This window comes from Onychomys torridus, chromosome 4 (genome assembly GCF_903995425.1).
Source record: "Onychomys torridus chromosome 4, mOncTor1.1, whole genome shotgun sequence".
NCBI classification, from domain to species: domain Eukaryota; kingdom Metazoa; phylum Chordata; class Mammalia; order Rodentia; family Cricetidae; genus Onychomys; species Onychomys torridus.
Window position 1 is genome coordinate 120,553,577 of NC_050446.1, and position 24,507 is coordinate 120,578,083.

The following is a 24,507-nucleotide window of genomic DNA, read 5'->3' on the forward strand; positions in this document are numbered from 1 at the left end:
ATATCCAGTAAAACCAACTCTTCACTGGTTATGACTGCCTAAGAGGTAATTTTCAAGGCATAGACTGGTCATCTGAAGTCAGATCCTCACGTTTGCACAGCAAGTCCTCAAAGCCTTTCCCCCAAGCCCCTACTGTTGTACTTGTCAACTCTTGAATAGCACCTTCTGAGGGGTTTTTGGAATGTTTGATTCTCAGCTCTTGGTGCTGCTTGGAGAAGCAGTGGAACTTTTAGGAAGTGATGGAACAGCCAGCAAAAGTAAGTAAATGGGGCAAGCTTTTGAATGTTTCCGTGGTTTCTCCCTCTCTTTCCACTTCCTGTTCTGTCATAAAAGATTCTGTCCCAACATCTACCTTGGTGCTACTCTACCTGCCTTCCCTGGAATGGGACCTTCAGGAGACTTCCCGAGACGGAAGCCAGGAGCCCAAATAAGTCATTCCTTAAGTTGTTTCTGTCGCATTGTGGTTACATGGATACAAAGTGATTGATTATAGAAGAGTGGTACAATGGTCACTGTGACTAGACCTGACCATATGGTTCTTTAGCCTGCAGAACTGTTTTGTTTCTAGAGGAATTTTAAAAAGTTTGGAAATATAAACTAGAAAAGCTCTAGAATGCTATCAGTAGAGCTTAATGGGAGATTCTGGTGGGAGTTCAGAAAATCAGGATGCTGATAGAACTGTGGACAGTGAAGGCCTAGCTCATGAAGATTCTGGTGGGAACTGGACTAGAGTTCATTCTTGCTAAGTTCTAGTCTTTTCCCCCCCTGCTCTAAAATATGTTGAGTGAGGATGATTCAAGAATTAATGTGGTAGTTGAAATTTCAGAATAGCATGGTATTGTTGTGGTTGTTACTGGGTGCTTTTAGCCAGGCTTACAGTGAGAACTGGGAGAAAATTGATGCAGAAAGATGTAAAATGCCTACTTGGCCAGAAAAGCAGCACCTTTAAAGTTGCTGACTACAGTAGCTGCTAAAGAGATTAGTGACTTTAAAGAGAAGCCATACACTCTGTCCTGGGCCTGCTGCAGTAAGGGTGCTTTGAAACCCTCAGGAATAGGGTATGGCCTTACTCACCCAGACTCCCGGCATGGAAATCCACAAATTCGTTTGGAAGACTTTACTTTAAAAAGTGAGTGTTTTCATGAGGGTAGCCTCGGGAAATGTTTTCCCAGGTTCAGCTGTCTAGGCAATTAGAGGCTATTATTACAGCCATGGTCCAAAGCAGCTGAACTTCACTCAAGCTGGTGGTATCATCTATGTGGTGGTCAGTTTGTAGGCATGTAGAATTTAAGACTTACTGAGTCTTAGAGGCTTACACCAAAATTGTTAAGGAAAGTCTAGGGGGCCAGGCAGTGTGTAGCTGGGTCAGATTCCCATGGGGAATCCCTGACAAGACCTCTGAAGCTGTGGAAGTGAGGGCCTGAATTGCAGTGGGTAATCCCAGGGTGTTGGAGATGCCAGAAATGTGGGGCTTCTACTGAGGGTACTCTAGTTAAGTTTATATTTTAAACTGCCCTTTGATTTGAGAGTTTGCCAAGAATGTAACTGGTATTTTCTTTGTGGCTCTCTTGGCATGAATTCTATTGTTTCTCAGACCAGTCGTCCCAAAAGATAGTGTTTTTTGTCAAACTGAAGCCTTGTTGATTGTTATGTCTAAGTAAGTAATTATTTAGGTGTTGGAAGTCAGTAGTTCTAGTATTTTATTTACGAGTATACTATGAATTTAAAATGAGTGACCAATCTATACCAATGTGGATGCAAATTAAGTGAGGTACGTATAATGTATGGGTAGAATTATGAGATTTTAGTGGCTTGGCTTAGTTACACCTAAAGAGGCAATGTCATCCAAAGTATTGTCCTATTGCCTATAGCTTCTACTTTGAGATTTGGAGAAACAAATGTTTTGTTTTTCAAACTTTCTACTGAGCAGGGGGGTTTCTGTTTAGCTGTTCCCTCACTTTCCTCCCAAAGCTGACTTTATTTGCTTCTGCCAGAACTTTTTTTTGGTGGGGGGGTAAGCACATCTCACTGTATATAGTTCAGACTGTCCTGGAATCTGTGGCACCCCTTCTGCTTTTTCTGAGATCATAGTCATGTACCACCCTGCTTGATTTTTGTAAGAGCGTCACATCATGCAGCATCTTGTGTCTTGTTTGCCCCTTGACTTCAGAATGCTCTTCTTTATAGGTTTCAGGAAAGGAGGAATTGGGAATGAGAGAGGTTTGAGAACTGTTTCTCATCTTTAAAAATTTAGAGTTTATTGTTTTTGTCATCTATTAAACAGCAGTTCTCAAGGCCCAAGGTTGAACAGCTTATGGGAAACTGCAATGTCCAAATCCATCAGGATGAAGCATCTCTTGAGATGCTTAGGTGGTTTGATAAAGATAGGAAACTATTTAGGTCTCAGGATTTCACCTGTAAAACTGAGAAAGTTTGTGTCAGATTCCCAAGTCTATTTCCTTTAAACAAAGACAGCATGGGAAAACCTTGAGCTTTTAGAAGTTGTACTTCAATGTAGCAGAGTTGTGGAACTAGGGGAAAAACCAGTCTACTGCTGAGAATTCTGCAGGTTAGTTAGGATTGCTGCTGACTCACTTGCTTTGTTTCTGGGTGTCTTAGATCAGTACCAGTTAGATTTTCTTACCATAAACTGCTCTATAACAGTGGTTTAAAATTCAAAATTATGATATAATGGAAGACTTTATGAATTTAAATGAACAGAATTATAGTTGCATCCCTTAAATCTTTATACATGCTTAGGTATTGTATAAATTTATATAAAATAGTTTCTTTTTTGTGTAATGTTATTGGAAAGATCCATCCATATTGTCTGAGGTATGTTCTAGTGTCCTCCTGAACAATAGTTATTTCAAGCTGTCTTAATTGCTTCCTGTTTCCTGTAGTCAGGAGTGAAATTATCCTCTGCCACAGTTCTGCCTTTTGCACATGTCCCAACTGCAGTTTTCTATTTACTAAATACTCCATGGAGTATTTTTAATTTCTAGCCATGTAGTCCTGGCTTTCAGTTTTTGTCTCAGGGTGTCATATAAATGAAATCACTGAATATACACTCTTCAGTTGCTTCTTTCAGTCAGCATAGTACATTTGAGGTTCATCTGTGTATCAGTAGTTCTATTTTATAATTATATTCTAAAAATATGTCTAATAGTTAAAATAATTTTTGTAATGTGTGTGCATATATGGCATGTAAGTGAAAGTCAGGGTACAGTTTGTGTGAATTGGTTCTCTCTTTCTAGCCATCATGAGGGTCCAGAGGTCAAGCACAGGTCATTGGGCTTGGCAACAGATGCCTTTACCTTCTGAGTCATCTTGGGCCACCAGTAGCTTTCTGGAATTTATATTTGGAGTTGAGAAACTTTTGTATTTGTATATGCTTTCTTGGTAAACAGAGGAAATATCTTAAATCATAAACAGGCCCTGGCATGTTTAAGTTACTTTGTGTAGGTGACTTACTTTGATGTAATAGAATAACTTTTTAAAAATCCATGTTTTTATACATGTTCTGTAATTGAAACAGACCCAGGAAGATTTGCTAATTGACCAAATTAAGCTTGTATTCAGAACTTAGATAACTTCACTTCCAAATCTATACATGTTACTGTTCTACTGAAGGCATTAAAGTGTTAGGAGACAAAGGTAGCATATTAATTGGTGGGTCCTTCAGAGGTTGACTGTAGAATGTCACTGGTAAAAACCCTTTGTCTCCTCACATGGGATTATCCCTTGAATTTTCAGGACTCTGAATCTTGAGTGTGCTTGGCTATCAACAGACTGTTTTCTTCAGTTCTGTGTACAAATGTGTTCATTCCTGATTGTCACCAGTTGGCATTATGATATACAGTCTAAAGATAGGAAGGAAGCAAAGGCAGGTTTTAAATGCCTTGATGTGATTTTGATAGCTCTGGAAGGACCTAGTCATTTCTGATGCTCTGTATAGTAGTGATCTACCAAGCATGTGAATTTTTATCACCAGATTAGTAGTAAGAAATTATTTTCTCAAATGGAAGAGATGAGCTGGTATTTGAGATTGAGATTTATCCACATATTATGCAAATGGTCTCATTAAAACATTGGCTCAGGAGCTGGAGATTTGGCTTAGTGATTAAAAGTGCATACTGTGCCCAAGTTTAGTTTTCAGCACCTACATCTGGTGTCAGAATCTGTAACTTCAGCTCTAGGGGATCTGAAACTCTCTTCTGACTTCTGTGCCTACCTGCACTCAACACGCATATACACATAATAAAGAAGAAAAAAGAAAAATTTGACTGTGTGCACACAGTTATGCCACAGTTGGTTCTGATTCTGTGCACATGACATTACTGAAGTTTCTATACACTGTGTCATGTCTGATATTACTGAAAATGTTTCTATACACTTATGTCAAGATTATAGAAAAGAATTCTAGCAACAGAAGACACTGGATAAGTCAGTGGTGATTAAATAGCTCGAGGACATTGATCCAGTTAGAAAAACTTTGCAATTCACAGTCTACAGCAAACCTCTTTTATAGTACTTTAGTCCAGTAACAAGAGTTTCTAGGTATCCTCAGAAGTTTCCTGTTACTGCCTTTACTGCTGGTTATGTTTTCTTACAGACAAGGATTAAAATCATGACTCTTTGTGTTTACGATATCTACCTTCAGGAGATCAAAGCTTTTATTTTAAACATGGAATGTTTTGAAGACTTTTCTTTTGAAGAGTAGTTTTTTAAAGATTTATTTTTTAAAGATTATTATTTGTGTGTATATGTGTCTGTGTTTGGGTGTGTGCACATGAATGTAGGCGCCTCAGAGGATCCCCCTAGAGCTGGAGTTACAGGCAACTTCATCACCCATTGAGGTGCTCGGGAACTGAACTGGATCCTCTTCAAGAGCAATGAGTACTCTTAACTGCTCCGCCGTCTCTCCAGCCCCCAAGAGTGTAGTTTTTTTTGTTGTTGTTTTGTTTTGTTTTGCTTTTTTTGAGCTGAGGATCGAACCCAGGGCCTTACACTTGCTAGGCAAGCGCTCTACCACTGAGCTAAATCCCCAACCCAAGAGTGTAGTTTTAAGTTAATATTGGTGATAATATATTCTTTCCTGCAAGGACTATCAAAGTTTGGAAATGGGGATAGCACTAGTGGTTCCTCACTCGAGACCTTTAGTGAGTGTTCCTAATTAGGCACTAGTCCAGTAGAAGAGGTAGATTTTTAATCTAAGCTTCAGAAGTTTCTCATTCAGTGATGGCTTCCCTTTAATCCACTTGTGACAAGTCCATGTGTGATGTTAATGTTCTATTGATTTACTAAATACATGCAGAAGCAGCGAGAACAGATGTATTTGCCCTGTTAGTCCTCCTTTAGTCCTACAGAAGCAAACAATTGTTGACTGTAGTCATGGGTTTATCTTATCTCTGGCAGATAGTAAAGATCAAATATTACCTGAGTTATACTCAAGGAGGTCTAATATATGAACTGTACATCCTAAATAGGTGGGGCTACTTGATGTAGCTTATAGAATACCCATTGTCCATTCTCATCATCAATAGGAGGGGAAAGCCCAATGTTGTGGGACAGGGTCTAGAATCTCAGCATTCAAGATGCAGACATAGGAGGATGGAGAGTTATGGTCCAGCCTAGGCTGCATAGAGAGATTCTATATCAAAACCCAAGGGTTTGGGATGTCATTCAGTGGTGGAATACTTGCATAACACGTATAAGACAGTTAATCCCCCAGCACTGCATATTCATGGATTGTTTAAGCCCTTCAGTATATTTGGAACTGGGCTACCTTTAATACAAAATACAACTTCTCACCCACAGATCAAGTACAAGGAAACCTTTAAAGCAGAAAAGCCTTTCCTCACTCCAGTTATATATTATAGTTGCACAAAAACATGCCCACTAGATCATGTGGTTGTCTTTGAAAGGCAAGAATGGCTACTTGTCATTTGAACAAACACCCTTCCATTGTTAGTTAGCTGGCAATAAGTCTTGAAGATAATAAAAACACCAGAGCACAAAAACATATTACTGAATGTTTTAAAATTAGCCATTTAAAACAAAGAAGAGTTATAAAATAAAATTGAAGAGGTTTCCCAGAAAGTAGAGCAAGAGATGGAGTAGGACAAAAGGAGGAAAATATAAGAACGAATATAAATGAGAACAAATTAAAAGTATGCCTTTGAATTGGAAGGCCCACCATTCATATACAGAGCAGGCATTCCATTCAAAGAACACAGTAGGGAGGGAATTAGGAAGAAGTAATACAAGATCTTTCTATTTGGAAGGACCTACATTTCTAGATTGTAAAAGAATGTACCAACGTTGTGGAAAAAATAGTTCCAAGGCATATTGTAAAAAAATGTGTTTCTGAAGGCTTTCAAGAGGGAAGAGAATGCCCCTGTAAATGAGCAGGAATGAGAAAGGCTTAGATCTCACCAGAAGTGGTGGAAGGACATTGCAGCAGTGCTCTTAACGCCCAAGGAAAATGCCCTCCTGCCTGTTGTTCACTAATAAGCGAAACAGCAAGAAGACATGATGTCTTAGAAACTTACCACTAGTCAGGTGTTTCCCAGAGGGTTACTGGGAAAATGATGGGATGTGGAGGAGTCAGAGAACATAGCCTAGAGTCAAGTTTGAAGGCTAAGATACCATCTAAGGAAGGGTGTTGGAAGAATTTTCCAGGCAGAGATGGCCTAAGCAGGACCTGAGTGACCAGGGCCGGTGTTAGGACCTGTAGGTAGGTGTTCAGTATTGCTGAATTATGCTGGAAAATAATGCCAGATCAATAGACATGGACTAGGGGGCATATTGCTTATGTACTCTGCTCTACATTTAAGGGTATTGTTTTGTTTAAAAAAACAAAACAAAACACAAAACACAGTACCTACCAAAGAACATCTAATTTTGCTAGCACAGTGGTTCTCAGCCTGTGGGTTGCAACCCCTTTGAGTCAGATGACCCTTTCACAGGGGTCACATTAGATATTTACATTACAATTCATAACAGTAGCAAAATTACAGTTATGAAGTAGCAGTGAAAATGATTTTATGGTTAGTCATCACAACATGAGGAACTGTATTAAAGGGTTGAAGTCTTAAGAAGATTGAGAACTATGTGTCAGCATTTCAGGGAAGAAATACTTCTAGTAGTAATAAAATAGTGTTAGTGAGGGCATAGACAATATGGAGTATAGAGAGACTCTCCCTCCTCCATTACTCTTCAGGAAAGGGCAGGCCTCCCATGGATAGCAACCACCCATGGTCTAAGATGCAGTGAGACTAGGCATCTCCTCTTCTATTAAGGCTGGACCAGGCAACACAGGAGGAGGAAAGGGACTCAAAGCAGTCAGCAGAGTCAGAGACAGTCCCTGCTCCCACTGTTAGGAGTCCCACAAGAAGACCGAGCTACACAACTGTAACACGTGTGCAGAGGGCCTAGGTCAGTCCTCTGCAGGCTCCCTTGTTGCTGCTTTAGTCTCTGAATCCCTATGAGCCCAGGCTAGTTGATTCTGTGGGATTTTTTTGTGATGTCTTAGACCCATTTGGTTCCTACAATTCTTCCTCCCCCTCTTTAGGATTTCCAGAGCCCTACCTAATATTTGGCTGTGGGTCTCTGCATGTTTCCATCAGTTGCTGGGTGAAACCTCTCTGATGACCATTGGGCTAGGCACCAATCTATGAATATAGTAGAATATCATTAGGAATCATTTCACTGGGTTTTTGTTGTTGTTTGTTTTGTTTTTGGCCAGTTGTGTTTGATTCTATCCTAGGTTTCTAGGCTATCCCACCTCTGTGTCCTGGCCCTCCAGGCAGTGTCAGGGGTGGTAAGACCCGATCTTTAACAACAAAATAAATTTATTTTAAAAATTTATCTTTAAAAATAAAAACTTAGCTGGGCGGTGGTGGTACATGCCTTTAATCCCAGCACTTGGGAGGCAGAGGCAGGCGGATCTCTGTGAGTTTGAGGCCAGCCTGGTCTCCAAAGCAAGTTCCAGGAAAGGCGCAAAACTACATAGAGAAACACTGTCTCGAAAAACCAAAAAATAAATAAAAATAAAAAAGTAAAAACGTATTTTTATTTTTAAATTTAAAATATTTAAATGATACCTATATATTAATTGTTGAATAGTGTGAACCTGGTGTTTTTCTATTTTTAAGTGTGCATAGTACAACATTGAAGAATTGGAAAATGGCAGAGATACTACTGAAAAGAATTCATGAACAATGCAAAAAGTTCTTACTGGAACCTGACACTCTTTTTTTTTTTAATAAAAGTATATTTCATGGCGAGCATAGGAAGGAATGGGAACTTTTATATTGCTTGCCTTTTATGTTATTAGCAGTATATATTTCAGAGAAGGTAATTAATTATATGCTGCACTTAGAAGTCTTGGGATACAGTGAGGAGAGTCCAAGAGTCCTTCAGTTTTCATGTGATTTTAGAAGTTAGTTTTTCCCCTGAGATAGATTTCCTGGTTTACACACCCAGGGCCTTTAGAAATGTATTATATTATGCTTTTTAATTAAGTGTTGAGATTCTGAATTTGCTATTTGATTTGTTCTTTATTGAATCACAATCTAATCACAACTTCTGAATGATGGTGACACAGCAATAGAGGCCATAAAAGCCATTTCTAATGTGTGCAGAAGCACAAACCATTCCTAGTGATGGCGTTCAGTGTTAAAGAAGATGAGTTGTGGGGTTTATTTGTTTGTGTTGTGTTGTGTTGTAATGTGTGTCATCAGAAAGACTTTTAAAAAAGTGAGGTAGTGCTGGGCGGTGGTGACACACACCTTTAATCCCAGCACTCGGGAGGCAGAGGCAGGTAGATCTCTGTGAGTTCCGAGGCCAGCCTGGGCTACAGAGTGAGTTCCAGGACAGGCACAAAGCTACACAGAGAAACCCTGTCTCCAAAAACCAAAAACAAACTAACAAACAAAAAAAGTGAGGTAGTTTAAGAGAGGATGTCTATTAACTGTGAAATGCTTAGGAACACGTTTTGAAGTGTCTAGTAAATAGTTACGTTAGTAGCAATTGTTACTTTGTGGGCTTTATTGGTGCCGGTAGAATTTTTCTGTATTTTTAATGATTCCATTTTATTGGGCAGAAATTTTAGTATATATGTCTAGTTATGATAATACCCTTTTTATTAGCTGAAATTACTTTCTAAACTTAATTTCAGAATTTGTGGTAATTTGTGAGATAGGTTGAGCTATTGGTTTTTCTGTAATGATCAAGAAATACATGGTAGTGGTGGCTAAGAATGATGATTTTCCTTAGTCTAATAATTTGAAGTTGAAATTAAAGGGGAAAAAAACTGTTAACATGATTTACCTAGAACTATGATGAAATGTAGGAAAGAGTATTCTTTTAAATTTTACCTGCTGTGATTCAGAACTGTGACTCTCTGTGATGGATGATTGTCTTCAGGTGACTAATTGTTGCCTCAGCACTGACTCTGACTTACTCGGAAGCATCAGGTACTCATGGGCTTCCACTTCCCCGCCTAAGCCAATAGCCTTCCTCTCTGCCTTGCCTGCTTTCCCGCTTGTTACCTCCTTGGCCCTGGTGCTCTTGGCAGATAGCAGCACCCTGGTAGGTTAGCCACTAGAGCAGATTATCTTTAATTTTGTCTACTCATGACTCTAGAATGTAGATATATAAAAAAGTACACAAAATTTGATAATAAATACTTGATAATAGATTACAAGGAATTTACTTTAAACTATTTTTGTCATGCATGTGATTTTACCTCTTATAAAGATGAAAGCAAATTACATACTAATGAGATGGTTGTACTTGTTTATTTTTACTAAATAAAGAATTAAATCCTCACTGAATATATGGCACTGAAAGACATAGAGCATCTTCAGTGTTTTTTCAGAGGTGATTCTTCTTTGTCTGTTTGTATGTTTCTGTGTATGCGTGTGTATGTATGCAGACACATGCATGCCATGGCATGTGTCAAGGTCAGAGTTCAAATTTAGATGTCAGTCCTCCTTCCTTGTTTGAGACAGTGTTTCTTTTTGTTTGTTCTGTGTGTCTATGCAGGGTCTCTTTCTGTTGTTGTTGTTAGCTGCTGTGCTGCATTCTACACGCTAGCTCTCTGTGAGCCTCTGAGGATTCACCTTCCTCTCCCTTGAATCTTTTCATAAGAGCACTGGAGTTACAGTACATGTTACTGCACCCAGCTTTCAGAAGTTCGGGGTTCAGACTCAGATCCTAGAGTTTGCAAACATGCATCACATCCATTACCCCTCAAGCAATAATTTGATTTTATAATGGTCTTTGCAGAGAATGCTGCTTCACATAAGTGCATAGTACATACAACATGACAGAAATGTTTAGGGCCACTGCAGAAGTAATGGAAATTTTGCCCTAATCACAAGCCAAAATTTGCTAAATCACTTTTTTTTTTTTTTTTTTTTATGAAACTCAAGTCAGCAACTCAAGAAGCATTTTAAAAACTCAAATTCTGATATAATACAATTCAAAGATATATTAATTTGATGTTTATATGCTGGAAAATGGTTAATAGGAAAATACTGAAGTTTTAGATTTCTGTAATAAAGCCATTGTGTTTTGTTATAAGAATAAAACTGTTGTGAAAGCACTGCACTGCATTACATCATAGTTGTGTTCATTAGTGCCATGTAATGTGATGGTATGTGCAGTGCAATGTCGTTTGTTTTTTACTCTTTTGAGGGGCCTGTCACCCAGCTCCCAAATAAATCACACACAGAGGCTTATTCTTTTTTTTTCATTATTTAGAGAATACTTTATTAGTTTTTGTAATCAAACCCACATAGATAAGACCTTACATATTTAATACAATGTGTTACCCCTGTACAAATGGGAAAAAAAATTAAGTTCAGCATTTCTAGACCAATATGGCTGTTAAATTTCTGTACAATGCCAACTCAACACGGTAAACTGGGATACTTTTTTCCAAAGTTGAAAGCACAGCTAGTTTCCAAAAATCCAAATTATATATATGTATATATATATATATTTATATTTATATAAAAAGACCAATAATAGCAGTATGTTATGCATCAATAGCAGCAACAGCTTTTCCAGGTTCTGCAGTCACTTGAACAAAATTGTAGAGACATCCAGCGCACTCCATTAAAAAAAAAGAAAAAAGAAAAAGAAAGTAAAAAACAAAACCCCAGAAAACAGCACAGTCCTGTTACTCTTGTGGTACCTGGCACCATTTTTTTTTTTAATTAGTTTCTCAATCATCATCTGGAAAGAAAACATTCTGAGCAACATCATTAAAAACAGCTCTGATAAAGCACAGTCACTACTATGTATCATAAAGCAGAGAGGCTTATCCTTAATTAGAAGTGCCCAGCCTTAGCTTGGCTTGTTTCTTGCCAACTTTTCTTAACTTATATTAACCCCTCTGTCTTTTGCCTCTGGGCTTTTACCTTTCTCTATTTCTGTATACCTTTCTTTCTTACTCCATTGCTAGTTGTGTAGCTAGGTGGCTAGCCCCCAATGTCGTCTACCTTCTCTCTCTCTCCTTCTTCCTTCCTCTTATGGATTTCTTCTTCCATATATTCTCTCTACCTGTCAGCCCCGCCTATCCTTTTTCCTGCCTCACTTTTGGCCGGCTGTTCAGCTCTTTATTAGACTATCAGGTGTTTTAGAGGCACAGTAACACAGCTTCACAGAGTTAAACAAATGCAACATAAACAAAAGTAACACACCTTCAAATAATATTCCCCAACAGTGTAAAGAACAAATGTATGTTCCAAACCAAGGCTGCAGTGAAGTAGGGAAATACTGCTAGGAAATCTAGCTTTATTATACATTTGATTTTGACTAATTTATGGTAATTGCAATTCAGAAACCTTTTACTGTTGCCAAATTTTTGTGACCACTACATTCAGTTATGTAACTCTGTATGTCATCATAGCCCACAGCTTAAGAAGTTGCACTTTTAACTTTAAAAAATTATTTTTGTGGTAAATTGACCAACTGTGGTTATATATACTTATGAGCTATGAAGTGTTGTTAGGATTTATGAGTATAATATGGAATAATTAAATTGAGCTATGGAAACACATATCTACCACCTCAAATACTTACTTCACATTAATTTTAAAGGTCTACTAATGCCTGCGCATCACATTCATATGGATATGATTAATTCTGATGTGATTGTATGCCTCTGGTAAAGTGTTAGGCAGTCTCTAAATCTAGCCTAGAGCCAGAAGCCAAGATTCTATAATCCCTCTACTGTTTGTGTGTGAGACCCATGGGTGGTACTTGTAGTTAGTGATACAAGCAGGACCAGGGGTCTTTCCTGTCCTGAAAACCAGTTGCTGGAGTCTTGAGGAACCACAAGTCACTGAAGAAGAGTTGTAACAGAAAGGCCGTTGTGCTTGGAGTGAGAATGATGGCTTAAGACTTGAATAGAATGAAAACAGCCCTTTAAACAACGACTGTAATACAGCTTACCAAGTACTATGTTTACATGGTTTCCAACATCCAATATCATGGGGACACTTAGAATGAGGTGAAAGAGTGCCGTCCTCTACCCCGTCAACCCCTGTCCTACTCTTAGACAAAGTTACTTTAAACCATTGAGGTCTCTTTTCCTATTGTCTGTATTTCTGTTATTAGAATGATTTTTCTCTTTAAACCTTATATATTGAACTTTTATTTCCCCCAAAGAATGAAGCTTACCTGTTTGTACCCTTTCCTTTTCATTCCCATCAATAAAGTTATACCATTTATTTTTGTTTCTGCTTTTAGTTACCTGGTAGCTTTGATATGCCAGCATCTTTTATGAATTCCCTGATCTACAAAACCAGTGTTTCTTTACTTCATCCCATCTAGAAAAATAAACTGGGTCTGGTGAGAGTTAGATGTAGACTTAGAGGTCTGGGCATTGTTGGACAGTTATTTGGAGGCAATTTTAAATGTTTTGTGTGAGATTTATCATAATCTTTACCTTTTTGTGTTTTATAGAAATAAAACCTTCCCTTAATTGATGAAAATGAAAATACAGAAGAAAGAGAAACAGGTAAGTGGCCCCATTTCTTTTAGATGTTTTATTTGTTCATTGTACCTTACACCTACTGAAGAGGATAGGTGTTGGTTAAGGCATCGTCGGTGGTGACAGAGGAGAGTGCTGGACAGAAAAATCAGTGCACCATAGTTCCCTTTTAGAGCTTTATTGGGAGAGAGGGAAGAGAGAGGGAGAGAGGGGGATTGAGGGAGAGAGAGAAAGAGAGAAAGGACAGCGTGGAGGAGGGAGAGTGTGGGAAAGGGAAAAGGGGCGCACAGAGATCACACCCGCTTTTTAGGCTGGGCCGCCATTGCAGGCTGATGATGCAATTAAGGACAGAATCCTTATAATAGGTTAGCTGTGTGGGCTCACATTTTAACCTCAGGTAGTTCCCTGTTGCCTCTGCTTTCCATTCTCTGCAGAGTAACAGAGCCACAAAAATATGTTATAAGGAGTCCAGCTGTACATCAAAGCTATACCTTGACCAGGCCAAGGGTCAGTCAAGTGGCAAACCAACTAGCATGAACTGTTTGGTTTTACACAGCTTAATATTCAGCTGTGCCTTGTTATAAATTTCTTGTGTTCACAATTCCTGTAGAAAGTGTGTGAACTTCACTGTTCCAGCCAGTACTTGGATAAAGTCATGTAGGCAAAGACAAGCTGGTGGAAACCATAGCTTTGTTCCTTGTGCTATTGAAGCTTAGACCATCCCCTTGCCTTGAGGACTAGTGGCTCTCCAGAGCAATTGACTGAGAACAAAAAAGGTTTTTGCATATCAAGGTGGAAGGTAGGGTGAAGCAAGATTCTTGAGGAGGCAGAGGACCTCATGGCCAGGGGAGGAAGGGATGGGCATTTTCTGTAGGACAGAATGACCATGGCCAGGGAGAAGGGAAGAACACAGAGGTTTTGTAGATGGTAAGGCAGAACTCCTGAAGAGTTCATCAGAGCCAGGAGTAGAAAGAGCAAGTAGAGAAGGAGGGTGAAAAAACAGAGGACGAAGATGAGGCTGGGAGCATAAGAGCTTAGTTCTTAGCAGGACTGTGAGAGGACAGTAAATGAGGGAACAAAGAAGAACTAAGTGTCAGGACCGAACTGAAGCTATGTAGACAGAATTTCATCCTAGAGAAATAAAGTAGACGGATAAAGAGTTTGGTGGACAAGTAAATGGACAAGACATTTATTCTTGTCCTGAATGCCTGACGGAGCTGTAGCTGAGTAGATGGAATTTTGAATTTTGTCAGTGGAATAAAGTTAACAGACATAAGAGCATAGTGTACATAGATTTTTTTCCCCCTCAGATATCCCACACTGGACATAGCGTCTGACCCAGACCCTGGGTAATCCGTACTCTGGGTGACTAATGCATGAATTTTCCCTTTTGCTTCAGTCATGTCCATATAGGAGCAATGTGATGAAACTGTGAATGAGAGCGTTAAAAATTAGCCTTGTAGAAATGCTTCCTCTCTTGGAACAGCTTTTCAGATTTTTCTGAGTGATGTGACCAATTCTCTGTAATTTTTACATATCATTTTTGAATATTTAGTTCGCTAAAAGCATTTTCCCCACATTGTGTGTGTGTGCGCATGTGCGCGCGCGTGCACATGAAGTTTACATGTAGGCATGTATGTAATAGCTTACAAGTTTGCAGAGTCATTTCTCTTCTTCACCTTTCTGGAGAGGCCTGGCTGGGGCTTCCAACTCGAGCTCAGGTTGACAGGCTTACTCTAGTGGTGCCTTTACCACGGGAGACACCTCATTGCCCTGGAAGCACTCTTCTATTTGTACAATACCTAGAACAGTGGCCAGTGTATATGGTGTATCAATAACTCTTCTTCTCCTCAGTTAGTGCTTCTGTTTCTCTGATGGCTTTCTCTTGGAAGAAACCTAGAGAATACCAGTCAGTGTGACTTAGAGAAGTAAGATGTGGAGCTGTGCCTCTGACTCTTAGTCTGTTGGATGGGTGGCCTTTCTTTTTATGGAATTGGATGATAATCTACCTTGGGGGGTGGGGTCTGAATCCCTGTCTTGAACTGAGACCCCATGCGAGGTGGGACTAGCCACCTTTTCCTTTCCAGTCTACTCCTTTGGAACTCTAGTTAGAGACAGGGGCATGTGGGGGTCTCACAAGATGATCCTCTGGATGGCCCTTGTTGGGGAGCTTGATTTGGAGAAGTTATTCTTCTCAGTGTGAGTTATTCACAGGAAAAGCAGTACTTGTATCTACACATTGGGTTTCTCTTTCCTGGTGCTACAGTGAACTGGCAGGTGTAGGTCAGCACCACAGAAAAGGAATTTATCCTAGGGTGCTCTCTGACAGGTGTTTGAAGCTGTGTACAAGTTCTTCAATTACTGCTGCGCTTATGATCAAGATAGGAAAGAACCACATAGCCATCAAAAAAAAGGACCATTTAAATGTACCCCAAACCCTCAAAATTGTTGTTATTTATGATATGCAGACAGGCTTATAGTTCTTAAGGCAATTTTCATGTTTAATTTTTAGACATTTTTTAAGGTGAGTTATTATGTATCCTTAGAGGAATTTTTATTTTAAACTTAATAGTAATGGTTAGTGAGCAGAATGTTGTTTGAGGTGGTGTTTTATGTTTTGGGTTGGTTTATTGGTTTCTGTGTTTGTATTTGAGATTGTCTTAATAAAGAAGTAGAGGTTTATGTGTAGTTGAGGCTAGTGTTGAGCTTGAAATAAGTGTACATCAGCCTCATGAGTGCTGGGACTATAGAGTTACCCTACTGTGCCCTGCTTCAGAGTGAGAATTTCACTTGAAAATCACTGTTAGCTCTGTTGAGGTCAGGGTGATTAAACAGGAGAAACTGATCCTGTGCCTTCTGTCAGTATTTGACACTGGGTCACATGGACTATTGAACTGCAAGAAATTCTGCGCATGCAAATGGAATGCTAGAGCTGTAGTCTCTGGCCTGAGTGTGTATCACACAGTTTCGGCTGGATAGACAGAGCTTCAGCCTTCAGAGTGGGATTGAAATCCCCACTCTATCATGCTCTCAGAACAGATCAGTCTCATTTTTACCATGTGGAAAGTGGTTAAATGAGATAGTCAAGTACTTGGTATTGGTTATGTCAGTAGCAAGCAAATCTTTAGTGTATAACAATGTGAATAGCCATCAAGCTCACTTTACCCTAATTCTGAGATGTTAGAAGCAACACTAAAAGGCTTAGGCTCTAGCCCAGTGGTGGAGCACTTGCCCAGCATGAACAAGGTCCTGGGGAGAATGCTGACACTGGAGAAAGAAGCAGGGGAGTGGGGAAGTCTGTTTAAAAACATCCATTCTTTTAAAAAAAATCCTCATTTCTTCTGGTTTGTTTTTCCACATCTTTGAAGAAAAATGGCATGTAAATGTATTCTGATCTTTAAAAATTCTCATTTCCTTGTTCAAAATTTTATCGGGAAAAATTAAAATGAGATGACAGGTTTTTACAATTTAATCAAAATTCAGCAATAAATAATCATGCTTCTTATTAACTAGAAGGGGCATAACAGGTGGCATGCCAAGAACAAAGGCTTTGGAAATTGACTTTGACTTTGTATTGCCAAAGGAAATGCTGCAAAAACACCTAGAGCGTGAAAAATGAATCTCTTGCAGTCTTTTTATCTGTGTTGACAAAAATAACTAAACTTCCTCTAAGAAGTGTGTGGAGTTTAATTACTGAGATTACCAAACAATACTAGGCAGACAAAAGTTAGCTAGAGAAATGAGGTGTGACTTGTAATGATGAGAGCCTGGCTTTTACAATGGAGTATACTTCTTAAGGGAACACAACCTCACCTTAGTGAAAACAGATCCATCCTGATTCTTTTTTTTTTTTTTTTTAAACCTCAACTTATTGTTTGCTACTATTTTATAAATATGACAACTGTGAGATGTGATGTAAGAGTAAAGGTTTACTGTAGCAATCTAGATCAAGGAATCCAGTTTTAAAAAATATAATATTAGATCAAGGAATCCAGTTTTAAAAAATACAATATTATCCTCAGCTCCAAAAAAAAATAATAATAATATTAAAACTTGGAGCTATGGCCAGGAGGGGAGCCCTTGCTTCCATGAACAAGAGCTAAGCAGACATAGCTTTCATTTTTAGGTCCTCGAGAAAACACAAAGTTGGTGGATTGGGAAGAGTAATTCAGATGACCGGTGGGAATCTCAGACCTTGATGAGACAGTTAGACCATACTTTCTTCCTTGGAGTGAATATGAACATGAATTATTCACTAAGCAAATGCAAGAAATATTTAACTTCTACTTCAGGCCAGGTTCAGCAGTGACTTAAATGTTTTCTGAAGAAATTCATATAGTCTGATTATAGAAAGGCAGTTAAAGTAGGGCATGGTACATGCCCCAGAAGAATCAGGGTTTTACATTGTGGATGGAAGGGTGTGGTCTGGTATTGGAATATAGACAGGGACACAGGTAATATCAGCCCCACCAAAGAATTTGAGTATTTTAGAAAGAGTGAGATCAGTCAGTGTGCTTTAAAGAGCTGAACGAGGAAGGAAGAGAGTAATTATATGTAGATTCAGGAAGTACATGGTAGTAAGGGAGAAAGGGAAAGCCTAAGGGGGAGTGCTCCATTTTGGTGGTGGCAAAAGGCGAACTAGAGTAAGCTTGGTGGATTTAGCCAGCTGCCATGTTCCTAGCACAGTTTATCTGTGTCTTCTAGCAGGGAAAAAGAGAGCTCTGATCTCTAGGAACATGTTTATCACAAGAACAATTGCGGAGTCACAAGTCTTGGTTGAAAATAGTAAGTAAGGAAGAATAAGAACATTGATAATAATGTGGAGGAATAAACAATAGATTTTGAGACTTTTCAGCATCACTGGACAGAGAGCAGGCTAGCACTGATCAGACTTTCAGTTTGTTTGCCATTGGAAGCCCCTTTCAGCATATTTAAGAGTGATGCTAAATTGCCCTTTAAAACCAGTTTAAAACATGGTCTTCATTAGCCAAAAGGATTTAAAACAGACTTTTTCCAACTCCTTCTGAGAGAGAGAGAGAGAGAGAGAGAGAGAGAGAGAGAGAGAGAGAAACATGAGCATTGAATTCTTCCTGTCTCTTCATACATTTCATAGGACACCCCCTCACCCCCCAGTCATTCTGATTGGTTTTATATTCTGAAACATACACTTGAGGCCAGAGTGAGGCCTGCATGGTAAGAGAAGGATGACTCATTGCCTGTGAAGTATATGAAGGAAGCAGGCACTCTATTCCCAAGGTGAAGATTTACGGTCCTCTCAAGAGAGCAAGTGAAGTGTATAGGTTGATGGACCCACAGACAAGAATGGGGCCAAGGTCTTTTCATTCTGTTGTTCCCTCTTACTCCCCTGGCTTCTTTTTCTTTTAGTTCTTCTTCACTCCAGTACCTCTACATCCACTGTCCTCTTTTTTATTATGGGATATCAATTTCCTAGGAACAAGTTTATCAGCTTCCTCTTCAGTAGTACACATGTGTACATATACATTGTGTGTGTGTAAATTTTTTTAACTTAGATTTTACCTGTGATATGGACAAAAATGGGCTGTCTTAATTTGAAAACCATTACCGTCGACTATAATCTTTTCATTTGTTCTGAAACATTTTTAATTAAGATGAATCTGGTTCCTCTAGATTTAACTGTTTTCCAGGACTATTGTGGGTTAATGTGCTTGGATCAAAGGAACACCACTGTTTTCCACTGTTTTTTGTTTTTTAACAGTTAGCCCCTTTCTTTTTCATTTTTTGCTCTGTTCCTAGACTTTCATCCCTATTTAAGTTGTTGTTGTAAAGCAAATTATTGTTAGTCCCTTGTGGTATACCATCTCCAGTCTTTTCCTTTTAGAGCCATTTCAAAGTGGAGACACTGATATTGGATTTAGAACTCAGGCTTTTTGTCTCCCCCTGACTCAAAGTACATCAAAGAACTGTTTTTGTCTTGGGTTTTTTTTTTTTTTCTCCCCCTGACTCGAAAGTACATCAAAGAACTGTTTTTGTCTTAGGTTTTTTTGCTCCTCAGGAATTTTCCAAGTTCTCAACATAAAAATATTTCTGATTACTAACCCCAAAATTTGTATTTTTTATTTTTATTACTAATATTTGCCTTTTCCCCTTTATAACATCAAGCAATTGTGCCCTTCCCCTTTTAGAAAGTGCCAGCTCTGTCACTCTAGGAATTTAGCCATGGCAAGTTGTTTTATCTCCTGTTTGTAGATTGGTAGAGGTTAAGGGGGCTGTGCTTGGATAATTATCTATGATTCCTGTTACTGGAACTTCACAGGTAGCAAATAGGTGTTTGTTTAGCTTAGTAAAGAATTACCTGACTTCCCAAAGCAGTGTATACACTCACGTTTAACGTGTTTAACCAAGTCTCATATGGCTAATCTGGTGACCTAATTAATAATCTGTTAGGGTTCTCTCCCTGGGAAGTCATGCATTAACCGTTTGCCAGAATTTGAATCCACAGTCCACACTCACTAGCTGCTTGTCCAGAGTACACCCTTTACCATTACTAATTCTGTTTCTCCCAATACAGACTGGCGTCTTTATACTGACCTTGTTAGATGGTTGTGATCAGAGGCTTTATGTCATCTAGCATCTCCGTAGGACATGTGCAGTGAACGTTAGCAGCTGCTGTAGTTATTTTCTCTGGATTTAATTCTCTCTACTACTGCCCACTTCCATCTTCTTTGGAAAGCCCTGTCCATGAGTAAAGAGACCTTGTCATGAGGCATAAGAAGAGACAGTGTCACTCTGACCTAGAGTAGACTATCTTGGTGGAATTCAGTCTTTAGGCTTTGAAAGCCTCTTTAGTAAGCAAATAACTGTTTCAATTTGTCCCCTCACTTTTAAAAAATTTATTTTCAATTTCATACAAATCACCTTCATTATTCTCTCTTATCCTCTCCCCCTTCCATCAAGTCTTTTCTTCCTCCGAAGTCCTCCTGTGTTCTTTTTTTTTTTTTTAAGTTAGAATTGCCTGTATGAGTATGGGTAGGAGTTTACTTAGTTTGATCAGGCAGTGTGTGCTAGTGACTGTACGGCTCAGCAGTATGACTCTGCTTCCCTCCAGCAAGCATTAACTGTTCTTCGCTACAGCTCCTGAGGTAGGGGTAGGGCTTATGCAGGCTGGTAGCTACCACTGCTGTGAGTCGTGGCTGCAGCAACCATGTCCTGTCCAGAAGATAGTGTTTTGTAGTATTCTTTCTCATCCTCCAACTCTTAAATGGTTTCTAGTTCTTCTGAGCTCTTCCCCATGTCCTGTTTAGAACTGAGTACTAAACACTCTCAGTTTGCCTACTCCTGCACTCTAAGAAAACTTGATCTCTAAGGGCCAGGTGCGCCTGGGACAGAATTCACTACTCCTCTCCAGATGAGCACATAGCAACCTCCCTTTTTCTTAAAGTGCTGAGTCTTGAAAGAACAGCCGTTACCCATGTGATTTAGGCTACATTATTAGCAGGACTTGACTTACTGTAAAGATCCAAAAGAAGACTTTCTGTTCTTCAGTGTTTTTCTCCCAGTAATGTCAGTGCTGTGTTGTGAGCCTCAGACTCCGAAAGAGCACTAGAAAAGGAAACGGGGTAACATGCAGCTGAATTTGCAATGCTTTTATTCCTACTGTGGGCCAGGAAGTGTGGGTACAAATAAGACGAATCTTTAAAAGTCTTATTAATTAAAAAACCCGGAGCCAGATATTGGGGTGAAAACTGAGAGATTAGAGAAGCAGAAAAAAGCCAGCCACATTCTTACTGCTAGGAAATTCTCAGCCAAAGAGAGCGAGCTACTTCCTGTATACTAACGCCTATATCCTTTCTGTCCCTGCCATCTTATTAACTCTCTCTCCACCCAATTACATCACTTCCTGTCTGTCTGTACAGACCCTCCAGCCCTCTATGGTTAACTAGTGCTGGGAATTAAAGGTGTGTGCCACCAAGCCTGGTTCTGTTCCTAGTGTGACCTTGAACTCACACTGATTTGGATGAATCCCTGCCTCCCAAATGCTAGGTGCACTGCCTGCCTCTGTGTTTAATAATATAGTGGCTGGCCTTTTCCTCTGATCTCCATGCAAGCTTTATTTATTAGAACACAAATGAAATACCACCACAGATACACTTTGGGGAACTAGCATACTGAAGGAAGGCCATACCACCTGGCCAAATGTTTGTGGTATATAACATTGCCAGGCCTCTTATAGGAGAGCAGGCACTTACAAATGGTGCTGTTTCTAAACTATTACCAGAATGCAATTTTACCATCTTCTGGAAAGCTGGCCCCTCCTGGGCTCTCCCTAAGTCATTTATTTGTTCTAGGTCAAGGAAAGAATGCTATCCCTGTAGCAAGCGCTCACATTATTATTGGGCCATTGCCAACCTTACCTTGGTTATGAAATAGCAAGTATTTTTTAGAATACCAAACCTGAAAGTATGAGATGAAACTTCCACTTCCAAAGTATTGTTTCCTTATGATTGTTCATGATGTGAGACTATGCTTTTACTTAGTGGTACTCAAAAGTGGCTGTGCAATTTCCTTTTTTGTGCTGCTGTCTTAGCACCTGTGGTAATCTCCTGGCATGTGTCATAATAAAACTTCCTTCTATTTGGGTAGTTTGATTTTTGCAACTGGGCAAAGCTATTTGGGATTGAGTCTAGTGGCTAAGTTTGGGGAAATACAGAACAAGTCTAGTTTTAGTTACTACCAAAAGTAAAACTGGTGAGCCAATAAGATGCCTCAGCAGATAAAGGCATTTGCCAACAACTGTGACAGTCTGAGTTCAATCCCCAAGACCCATATAATGAAAGAAGAGAACGAATTCCCACAGGTTGCATTCTGACCTGTGTGTGCATGTGCATGCACACACAAATAAGTAAACATTAAAAAGGAAAACTTGGAATGATACCATTTTTCATTTTCAGAGTCATCCCAGTTTAGTGTTGATGCTTCTTGGTGACTAATAAGAATGGATTTTGAGAGGTAAAGGAGTGCATGAATCGTGCCTCTTCACGCCAGGAACCTCCTTAGTTCATGGTCAGGAGGTCTCAACATACTTGAATAGTAGCATTATTTGTGAGTAGCATAAATCCCATTGCAGGTCTCTGCAGTTTGCCTAGAATTTGGTGGCACTGAAGGTTTTTTGTGGAAAAGTATTATTGACATGCTTGTTTTAGATAAAATGCTAAAAATAATCTTAGATTTCCTCATAGAGAATGGCCTTCCAATTTTTATATGCTAATTATATACTAAGTTAAGAATTTATGTGATATGTTTGTGTGGGTGCACATGCCTTGGTGCACATACAGGGGTAAAAGGGTAATTGGTTCTTTCTTTTTGCCTTTACAAAGATTCTGGGACTTGAACATTGGTCCCAAGTTGAACACAAGCACCTTTACCTACTGACCCATCTCAGTGGCTCACATACTAACTTGTGACATACCAACACCATGCCGCTGCTGCGTAAGGCACAGGCGGCTGTGTCCTGCTTGCTACTGTATCTCAAGGCCTAGTATACTGGAACTAACACGTAGTAGGAACTCAGATACTCACTACATATTGACCAAATCCATGTATTCAAACCTAATAGCCTTTGTATGGAGCCATGAAGGAGTAATGTGCTTGTTTTCTTTTTCCACAGTTGTCCAAGTTAAAAGCTTTGAATCACTCCCCAATGTCGGATGCCTCTGTTAATTTTGACTATAAATCATCGTCACCATTTGACTGCAGCACTGATCAGGAAGAGAAAATCGAAGATGTTGCCAATCACTGTCTGCCCCAGAAGGACCTTTATACTACTGAAGAGGAAGCTGATAACCTTTTCTCTAGGAAATTGATATCCCATAATGGGATGGAGGATAGTGGAGGTAGAGGTACTGGTGTGAAGAAGAAACGGAAGAAAAAGGATCCAGGAGAGCAAGAGGGAACAAAGGGAAGCAAGGATAAAGAGCCCAAGCCAAAGAGGAAACGAGAACCCAAGGAGCCAAAAGAATCCAGGAGGGCCAAGGAGCCCAAGAGGGCCAAAGAGCCCAAGGAAGCAAAGCAGAAAGATGGTGTGAAGAAGCCCCGGAAGCCCCGGGAGGCCTTGGGTAGCAAGGAGGCTAAAGAGAAGAGGAGCTGCACTGACTATGTGTCCAGGACGAAGTCCAAGAAGGCCAGGTGTGTACTTTCCTCCTAGCCCTTGCCTTCATGGGGTTCTTTCTCTTTGCTGTTAGGCCAAGCTCCTGGGTCTGACTTGACTCTACCTCTGCTGGTCCAAGCTTTGTACTTCACTTACGTGAGACAGTGAGGAGGGTAACTCCTGGCATTAATGGAAGGTGTTTTCTAATTTAATATCTGAAATTATACTTAAAACATTTTGCTTTTAGGAAACTCTAAGAATTGCTAACCTTCTTCAGAGTCCAGCTAACCATCCTTTTAATCTGTACCTACTATTTAGCATTCTTTACATGGTGGCTGATATCCTACCTCAGGTGTAGATGTGCTCTTTAATGCCTTGTGGATGTGTTCTTTATTTCCTATTAGCTTTCAACCAAAAATGAACCTCTAACCTCCTAATCATGTAATTTCTTGGTATTCATTTTGTATTAAAAAAGAATTTAAGCTGGGGGGGGGGGTGTGCACACCATTAGTCCCAGCACTCGGGAGGCAGAGATAAGTGGATCTGAGTTTGAGGCCAGCCTGGTCTACAGAGCAAGTTCCAGGATAGCCAGGGCTACACAGAAAAACCCTGTCTCAAAAAAAAAAAATAAAATAATAAAAAAATAAAATAAAAAAAATACAAAAACCAACTAACCAAACAAAAAATAGTTTTAATGTTAACTTGTCTAAAGCATGCTGCATAGGACATCCTGGGTCTGATAACAGAGATATTTAGACAGCAGTGGTATAGAGGCAGAGGGTGCACAGGAGTCAGTGGTAGTCTGGCAGGGCCGTGGGCAGACAGAACTCTGTGTACAAGAGAACTGACTTTCTTCCCCAGGCTCCATGCTCCATCTATTGCTGGATCATTTCTGATTTAGTTTCTTAGTCCAATGTCTGGTACAGTTCCTGACCCTTCCATAGCTGCTCAGACAATGCTGAATAAATGAAACCAGAGACGAACCTGTATAGATCACAGGCCTAGGTACAGATTCACCATAATAGTGTGTAACAGAAGAGAACATGCAGCACTTTTCACACAGAGAAATCAGTATTTGCTGTCTGCATACAAATGTAATGTCTTTTTCAAATTATTTCTGCATAGCATTGTATTTAGACTTTTTGAGAAAATACAAAACAAAAAAATTATACTCCTTAACTCAAAGAACTTAAGTTTCTGAAGTCTAACTACAGAGGCAAGATGACTTTCTGTCCTATCAGACCATGAAATCTTAGAGGTTGCTGTGAATGTTGAGGACATAACATAATGAGGCCACCAAACACCTGTGTTGGGGTAGAGCACAAGGAAAGATGTGGTTAGAAAGTGTTTCAAGTGCTGAGTACTGCAA

General features: G+C 39.5%; 1 protein-coding gene across 2 annotated transcripts in view; it reads left to right on the top strand.

Moving 5' to 3' along the window:
• The first annotated feature begins 12,984 nt into the window (after window positions 1-12,984).
• Window positions 12,985-24,507, top strand: part of Chd6 (chromodomain helicase DNA binding protein 6) — a 125,146-nt gene continuing 113,623 nt past the window's right edge. The window contains exons 1-2 of one of the 2 annotated variants that reach the window (XM_036185592.1): window positions 12,985-13,039; window positions 22,659-23,176. In XM_036185592.1, coding sequence (XP_036041485.1) covers window positions 13,007-13,039; window positions 22,659-23,176 — 551 coding nt within the window. In that variant the 5' untranslated portion in view covers window positions 12,985-13,006. The remainder of the gene's footprint in view (window positions 13,040-22,658; window positions 23,177-24,507) is intronic. The other variant, XM_036185593.1, reaches the window with a different exon arrangement.